Below are 8,852 nucleotides of genomic sequence, written 5' to 3'. Positions count from 1 at the left end.
TGGGTTTAGACAGAGAGGTGGCTTTGCAGAGGGTTTCCATGGCAGCGAACACCACCCCCCGCCATTCATGAGGTCCCTGTGCAAGCCTGCTCCATTCCTGCCTGCACCCCAGCCTCCCTTGCAAAGCCCCGTGACTCCACGCAACCCAACAGGTCAACAGCATCTGATGACCCCGTGCCCACATTTCAGCCTGGCCAGTGCTACTGCCACTGGTGCTAGTGTACTTTTTACCGTATTTCTTCCTCTAAGTAGACTTCAGTCCAAATAAAGTACGTTTCTTTAAACAGGACATTCTATATTTCAATGGCAAACAAATAAACAAACAGTTTTACTGGTATGAAGAGCAGAGAAGGAAATGGAAAACAGACACAACAGAAATAGAGCCTTATAATTCTGGGTAGAGAATGCCGCCTGCCAAAGGCACAGGGTCTCTGAGGAAGGCAGAGATAGGAAAGCTGTGCTGGCACAAGATGGAGACCCCCCCACCCCCCCATGTCATCAGGAGGAGTCAGAAAGGGAATGATTTTCTCACCATGCAATTCAACGTCATTTAAGCCCATGTTCCCAAACGGGTTAAACCCTCCCTTCTCTATGGGGTAGATGATCTCACTTCAAAAAACAGCAAGTTAATCCAGGGCTGCCAGAAATTACTGAGCAGGTCCCTGGCTGGGGGTGAGCAGGGGCAGGTCCAGCGGGCATTCCCCCCAGCAGTCCATGCTCCTGCAGGAGGACTGCCCTTTCTCTCCTGCACACAGACGCTGTGTGCGCTGGTCTGGTGGTGCTTCCTCCCTGACTGGTCTGTTAGCTTCCAGAGGCCAGAAAATCGCTCCTGATAAGCACAAAACAGCTCTGATTTACTGACCATGCCCTGGGGTGCGTACCCTGCAAGCACCATCCCACTGACACTTGGCCAGAACCCCTGGGGGAGAGTAATCACCTTTCTCCATCTACAGGGGAGGAAGCCAAGGTCTGTGGTTCCTATTTCTCTGTGTGTCTCCGTGTTCCCTTCACTGTGCCTCACAGAGAGAAATCGCACCTGTGGTGCCTGGTTAACTATGCTGCCATTCACACCTTCCCTAAGTTAAGTTGTCACATGATTTTTTCAGTAACCTGATATTTTAAAATCTGCTGCAAAGTGTGGACTATCTTTAAGCATTGTTAAGATCCATTGCCTGCTTTATTCTCTTTGAAATTTTGTTTCATTATTGAAGGGACTCATAAAATGACAGACACCCGAAGCAGAAATTGCCAACAGCCTCATCCCTGAATCCAGACAGTTTCATTTGTCCCCGTCACTGGCTAGGTCTTATGCATGCACATACTCGATATTCGAGCATGTACGGTATTACAGATGGAATGTTAGAGTCCCCACTTACAGTCACGGCCAGCCACGCCCTCCGTTTTAAGAGTCTTCTCTTGCATCTGTCCCTTTCCCTCTTCCACTCCCATTCTCCCTCTCCTCATCAAAACTAGCTTCTATGTGCATATGAGCGTAGAGCAAGGGAACAGTGTGGAAGGACACGCATGCATTATCTTCTAAGTAAATCAGCATCTCCCCCTAGGATCCACAGGACATGCTACCACGTGCCAGCGAGAGCACTGGACCAGGAGTACTTTGTCTCGGGGACTCCAGGGCATTCCAGAAGTTCAGTGCCTGTTGCAGTAAGACCCTAATGATCGACAGTTGGTTCCCTTGAGGGGTTTCCCTTCTAGAAGATTCTGTGATACTGGAAGAACAAACACAAGTCAATGAAAACCTTCTCATTTATCTAACTAGCTAAGGTTATTGCTGGTTGTTAAGAGTTGTTATTTGATAGTCCTGATCAAATATGATGCTTTTTAGAACACCCACAAATAAATACATTTTCTCCTGTCCATCTGAGGGTACCTGAGGTCATCTGTTACAAGCGTGGCTGTTGCCCCAGTCCAATTTCAGCCCTCCTGCCAACTGAGCCCTGACACCCTCCTGCATCATGTCTTCATGTGCTCTACATGCAAAATCTAGAACCATTGCTTTGCTTTTTAAAATGATTTTTCTGGGGGGCTCAGTTGATAGAGCATGTAACCCTTGATCTTCAGGGTCATGAGTTCAATTCCCATGTTGGGTGTGGATCTTACTTAAAAAAGTAAAATAAAATAAAATCTTTAAAAAATAAAATGAAATGATTTTTTTTTCTGAAATAATTTGGCTCTTAAGAAGTTGTAAAAATAGGTCAGAGAGTTCCTGTGTACCCTTCACACAGCAGCTTCCCCCGAGGATAATGTAACCACAATACTTTATCAAAACCAGAAAACTGACTTTGGCGTAATGCTATTAATAGAGGTCTCAAACAGAGACCTTATTTGGACCTTCCCAGTATAAGTAGGAACTATTTTAACAAAAAAATGTACTTTTTTTTTGACAATTACTAAAAGAGATATTCAAGGTTCAAAAAGCTACAATTTTTGTGATGGAAAGCTTCTAAAAAAGAATTCGAGATCTCTATAATTTCCTTTTCCTCAGGCTGTGTTTGAGCTAAGATAAAAACATGCTGTTCTTTTTTGCACAAAGATGATGCCGTCAACCTACCCTTGAAAGGGCTTGTACATTCATATATTTCGTGTCCCTCTGGCCCTGGTAGGGCTGGCTTCATGGGCATGGATGGATCCGGGCAGTCACACAGGGCCCCCTGCTTGGTTTAAAGCTCTATGGTCACCATCTTGAAAGTCTTAATATTTGGATAAGTGGTCCCACATTTTTAATTTTGCACTGGGTCCTGCAAATTATGTAGCCGGTTTTGGGTCCTAGGGAAGAAGGTACCTCATTCACAAATGTTGTGGCTGTGCCCATGGCACGAACTGGGCCTCATTGGGCTTTTGTGGACCAAAGATGGGACTTGAAAATCTCATATTTTCATACTCCATCCCCACAAAGCAACCAAAAACTTTGCCCATGGATTTTTGCTATGGATAGCTATGCTCACTAGAATTATGAGAACTTTAGTGCAGAAATTCAAAGCAATATGATTGCAAGAATTTCTAGTCATATGTCTGCATCCTTGGGTAACTTATATGAAACCAGTAACATTCCCATCCTTGTTACTTTTGTTTTACTCATTTATATATATTTCATCCTTTTTAAATTTAAGGGTTGTGACATGCTTTTTGAGCCAAGAGGAGTGAGAAATGGATATTCTACTCTTCTAAGTACTGATGAAGGTGTTACTATGGAAGGAGTTACCTTACCCTGCTAACCGCTGTGGGAAGCCCTGAAAATTAGAAATTTGAAAAAAACATGCCCAACATAAAAATAAACTAAAAGGATTCATGAGTGTGGAAAAATGAGTTACAAGCAATTAAAAAACACACATCTAGACTTGGAAGCATAGAGTTTTTCAGTCCCTGGCAAATTCCTTTTGTTGCTGAGTCGCTAAGAACTTGGCCAAGGCATGAATATTCCTCTGTCTCTCACAGAACTTTTGAGCTAAGGGGGCCACAGAGGCCCTCTGGTTGATTTTGTTCCTAAACTTTTTTAGCAGCAAAATTCTTCTGTTCAAATGAGATCCTAGGAAGAACACCGTTATAATTAAAACAGATAAAAGCAGCTTCTAATTATTACCCATTTTGAGCACAGTGACGTCTCTAATATACACCCATTACCAAGCAATCAGTATAACAGAGGTTCTGCTGGAAACAAACAAACAAACAAAATACAAGTCGGATGTTGCGGATGAAGTTTGTGAAATCATGTTATCTTGGCACCTAATTAATTCCACACATCGTTGTAAATTGGTTGTTAAAATATCAAGAAAATTTGGATTTCTGCCAATGAACAGTTACAAATATGAAATTTTTAGGTAGCTCAATTTATAATACCAAGATTTCCTTTGATTAAGCAAACAGGAGATGAAAAATTTCTTGAATTCAAGTTTCATAAAAGCAAATTATGAAATTTTTGCTTCTATTAACATATTGGGGGACTCAATTAAAAGACGTAAACTATTTTCCGTTATATTACAAGCCCGCTGGCTGGTTCCACTCTGGCTCCCTTCAACCCCAAAAGCCACGACATTGAACGGTCTGGTGATGACACCTGCAGGGCCTCCCCTCTCTCCCGACACACAAATAGGAGACGTGCGCACACTGTCCTTGGCCTAACTCCTCCCCTGGGACAGTCCTCCACCTGGGAGGTGGCCCTATCGGTCCGGCGGCAGAGGTCACTGATGCGGGGAGCAGGAAGGGGGCTCTTCAGTGGTGTTAGGATTCTGCTTGTTTGCTTTGCAGGTTCACCAGGACACCGTGGTGCCCAGACGATGCCTGGACACAAGGGCACTGATGGTGGCGGAGGCCCTGAATCAGGTGGGAAGGGCTTCCCTTTGCCTGTGCGCCAGCTGCGGGTTCTGCTTCTGCCTCTGACTGGAGGTCCCTGGACCCTGTTTTGTGAGGTCCGCTGATGCTTCTGCTGACCCCTCCCCTGGCTGTTAGAATGGACACGCCACATGGCCATGGGCTGTGTGGCCCGAGGAACTAAGGTGTGGCACTCTGCTGTCACAGCCTCTGTGTCAGGCCCCAGAGTGGGAGCTCCAGGCCTCTGTGAGGCCCCCGAGGCCACGGGGAGTCTGGTGCCTCCCCAGCCCTGCAGGACAGACAAAACCACAGACACTCTCTCCAAGTCTAGAGGCAAAGCCGGACAGTCCAGCCGCCTTTGGGAAGGGGCCATGCACCCTGCAGCACCGTCGCTGCTTCCGGAGCTTTGTCAGGCCCGGCTGCGGGTGAGGAAGACCAAGAACGAGCTGCACCGAGAGGAGCGTCTGCCCGTGTCTCCCGGAGCTGACGCAGCCCCTGTGGGGACAGGGTCATGTCACGCAGCTGCCCCACACGTGGTGGCTGAAGACTGGCCACCAGAGGAGGACACGTGTGCTCAGAGACATGGCTCAAGGTGGTCAAACTGCAAGGATGTGGATCCAGGGCTGGACACGATGGGCCCACAGCCGACTCCCTCGAACGACATGGAGAGAGCCCTCCCTTCCACACTTCCCCATCGGTAAAGGAGCCCCGAACAGCACAGGACATCCCCAGGGTGATGCTGTGCAGAACGGAGAGAGCGGCCGCATGAACTCGGCGAAGCCTCTGGCTGACCCGTGCACGCACAGGGGACTATGCAGAGGGGACGAAGGTCCCCACCCGGCGGGGCAGGGGAAGGCCGCCCTCCCACCAAGGCCCATCCTCCCCCACTGGCCCGGCAGCCAGGCAGCATTTCCTCCGCGCGAGCCCGAGCTCTGTGCGCGGTGCTATCAGAGGAGAAAACCTCAGATTCAAGGCCTGGCTATTTTCCCTGTGAGCCTTCTAACTTCGTTGGGGGGTTTATGATGAATTGTTGATCTTATGGGGCCTCTAGAACCGCTGACTCAGGGTGCAGAAGCCCGCTGCTCTTTCGTCCGCCTGGGGGGCTGAAGCTGAACCCACACAGCACGGACTCACTGCAGATTCGCTTTGCTCTGCGCGCACCGGGTCCGGCATTAATGATCCGTTCGGCTCCGCGGGAGGGACGTGATGGGACTCGTAACGCCGGGGCCAGAGCGAGTGCGCATTTGCGAGCTGGCGGAGCCTCCTTCCTTCCCTGCCCCCACCCCTGTGGCCGTGGCCACTCGGTGACCACAGTTCCTGAGCGAGCGGACTCAGGCGGGGGCCTACCTGTGCACCCCTGTAGACGCAGGGCTGGGGCACGGCGTTTCCTGCTAAACACAGAGGGGCTCCCGGAGCCCGAGGAAGCTGGTGACAGCTGGCTGGGAGCTTGGGGCCATGGGTGGTCCCCAGGGCTCCTCCACTTCCGTTTTCCAACTTTCCCCCTCTTCCCACCTCCTCATGCTCTGAGCCCTTTGGTTCTGCATGTCCTCATGCCTCCGTGAGCTCATCCCCTCAGGAAGTGAGTGACAGCCTAGAACACTCTGGCCACGCCCACTCCCACATGGGCTGCTGCTTGGCCCGGGTTCAGACCGCACCCTCCTCCAGGTGTTCAAAACTAAACAGGTGAAAGCCCTTTAACCTGGTATGTCCACCCAACAAACGTTTCCTGGGCGTCTCAGACCAGGAAAAGCCAGAAAGGTCTTCACAGAGAGATGACTTGGGCCCTGAAGGATGAGCTGGAGTTTGCTCAGTGGAGGCTGGCTGGTGGGGGCGGTCATTCAAGGGGCAGGGACAGCAGGTGCAAGTGCCAGGAGGGGAGACATCAGGGCACCGGTGATGGACGGGTCAACCGCAAGGACTGACGGCGGGAGGGGGTGGGAAGCCAGGATGAAGTTGCCATAGCTCCCTCCCAGAAAGCAGTTGGGAAGTGGGCAGGGGCTCTCTTTCCCTAGAAACATCTCTGACAGCAGGGGACAGAGAACAGCCTGCACTGAGGGGTCCCTCCAGTGGAGCCTGGAAAGGACGGGCCAGGCGTGGAAGAACCCAGCACTTACCTTCTCTTTCCCTGGCTTTTCTGCAGAAGCTCTGTGGCATGGATGTGCTCGCAGGTGACACTGGGGACCCGCCGCACATCTACGCAGAGGAGGGAGAGTGTGAAAGAGCAGAAAGCCTCAGCTCTCTTGCCTTCTCAGAGCCGGACCCATGGGCTTCAAAGGCTGCTCCACTTGAAGAAGAAATATATTCTAAGTCAGGCGTTCCTTCCTAAAAAAAGCATGTTTTGGAGAAATGGACTAATTCATGGAGGGTAATCACTGTTCAAGGATGTTCTTTTTCTTCTCGCCCATCCTCCTCTTTCTCCTTCTTAAATCCCTCCTCGCCCTAATATGAGGATAACCATGAGCCTGGATTAAATGCTCTGATATTTTCAGAGCAGACGTCTTGCACCAAAGCAAAACAATAGGTCATGCTTTTATTTTTAATGTGAATTTTTAGAGAAATCTTAATTTAATTGTGTAACACCTCATTTCTATTAACAGCCCTGCTCTGAGGGGAAATGAAATGATAACTTATAGATTACCCAGCAATTTGGTCACAACAGGTAATGCTGGGGAAAAATGAAAATGGATTGCTTTTAGTGATTATGTACATTTCTGTAATTATGACCTGCTTCAGTTTAAATAAGAAAATAGATGCATAGGGTAAGGTGTAATATTTGTGATCAGTATTTTTAGTGGTTGTCAAGAAACAAATATTGATTCCTTTTCACTTTTTGAGTAAATAAGTTTAAGACAAAGGATAATGCGTAGAACTTTAAAAGCCATACACACTGTAACACATGAATGGACACAAGGTAACTTGCATTTATTATGGACTTGAAAGAATTTAGGAGCCGTTGAATGAATAAATTCCAGTTAGATTTTATCTCTAAACAAAATTCAAACTTCAACCGGGTTTTTACTCGTCCACTTACTGCTAGTTTGTGTGTGCGTGGGGGGGAGGAGTTTCTTTTAAAATTCTTTTTAGAAATTTGAACAGCAAGACATATACCCTAAAAACACTTTTCTTGTCTGAGTAAAGGATGCATGATGCAGGACAAAAGGGGTGCAGGTTCCTGACACCATGAAGCCCTGAGGGTCCCATCCCCTGATCACGTTATCCTGGACTCAAGATCAGGGAGGCTTAAATATGTCTTGTTTAAGCCGCCACTCTTTTGGGTTTTCTGCCACCCATGAGTAAACCTAATCTTTACTGATCCGAAAGGACGGACCACAAGTAGCAGGATAGTAATAGTGATATGATAATGATGGTAATAAAGAGTAATAAAAACAAGAGTTTTCTTGTCTGAGTAATTTTACTTAGTAAACAGGTAAGCAAAATTGTAAATGCTATCAGAACACTTGAATAAATACATTGGCTATCTAAAAGTCTACAGCCAAATCCTAAAAAATTTATATAACTGATGGTCATCATTGGTGAGTGGCCTCCCGCGCCCCAGGATCTATCAGGAGAAACACATCTTCGCTGTCCAATCAGTGAAGTATTACATTAAGTCATTCTAGCTGACTCAGGGTTATAACTTCCCCTTCTTTCCGAAGAAGCTGTACAGATATTTAAAGAAATCTCAAGTGTTTGTACATGGTTACTTCACTCATCCCTGAGTGCTCTGGGTAACTGAAAAGGAAGAAAAACCATCTCCAGGGGCGCTTGGGTGGCACAGCAGTTAAGCGTCTGCCTTCGGCTCAGGGTGTGATCCCGGCCTTATGGGATCGAGCCCCACATCAGGTTCTTCCGCTATGAGCCTGCTTCTTCCTCTCCCACTCCCCCTGCTTGTGTTCCCTCTCTCGCTGGCTGTCTCTATCTCTGTCGAATAAATAAAATCAATCTTTAAAAACAAACAAACAAACAAACAAACAACAACAAAAAAACCATCTCCGAAGCATTGGGACATCAACCAACATGCGAGTGTGTAGAACAGTTGTGCTAATGCTGGTACGATTCAGAAGAGAGTCTAGGGCATTTGCTGGGTAATTCGGGATAAAAGTCAATTTTTAGAGAACTATGTTTTTTGAGGCTGAATTGTTGACAGGGATTAGTAGGTGGTCATTAGACCTTCCTGGTTCTGAAGCAACAGTCAGAAAACCAGGGCAGTGCGGCGGATACGGCCTGCCATCTATTTTTGTAAATAAAGTTTTATCGGCACACAGCTATGGTCTTACATTGTCTATGTGTCATCAATGACTGCTTTTGTGCTGTCACAGCAGACCCATGTGGCCCACAAAGCTGAACATAATTACTTTCTGGCCCTTTACAGAAAAAAGTATGCCAACCCCTTGTTTGAGGATTTTTTTCAGGTGGGGGGGACTTCCATATCGCATCAAACATACAGAGACATATCCACACCATGGTTTAAAAACAGACACATCGCCATACAAATTTTGAAAGGTTTTAAGTAAGTTTGCTTTTGG

General features: G+C 47.4%; 1 protein-coding gene across 1 annotated transcript in view; it reads left to right on the top strand.

Moving 5' to 3' along the window:
* CDH26 (cadherin 26) overlaps nt 1-8,173 on the top strand; it is a 37,506-nt gene extending 29,333 nt beyond the window's left edge. The window contains exons 14-16 of the mRNA XM_034641574.1: nt 1,563-1,662; nt 4,264-4,338; nt 6,467-8,173. Of these exons, the coding sequence (XP_034497465.1) occupies nt 1,563-1,662; nt 4,264-4,338; nt 6,467-6,652 (361 nt within the window). The 3' untranslated portion in view covers nt 6,653-8,173. The remainder of the gene's footprint in view (nt 1-1,562; nt 1,663-4,263; nt 4,339-6,466) is intronic.
* Nucleotides 8,174-8,852: the final 679 nt, after the last annotated feature.

This window comes from Ailuropoda melanoleuca, chromosome 13, assembly GCF_002007445.2.
Source record: "Ailuropoda melanoleuca isolate Jingjing chromosome 13, ASM200744v2, whole genome shotgun sequence".
NCBI classification, from domain to species: domain Eukaryota; kingdom Metazoa; phylum Chordata; class Mammalia; order Carnivora; family Ursidae; genus Ailuropoda; species Ailuropoda melanoleuca.
This window is presented reverse-complemented; position numbering and strand designations above follow the sequence as displayed.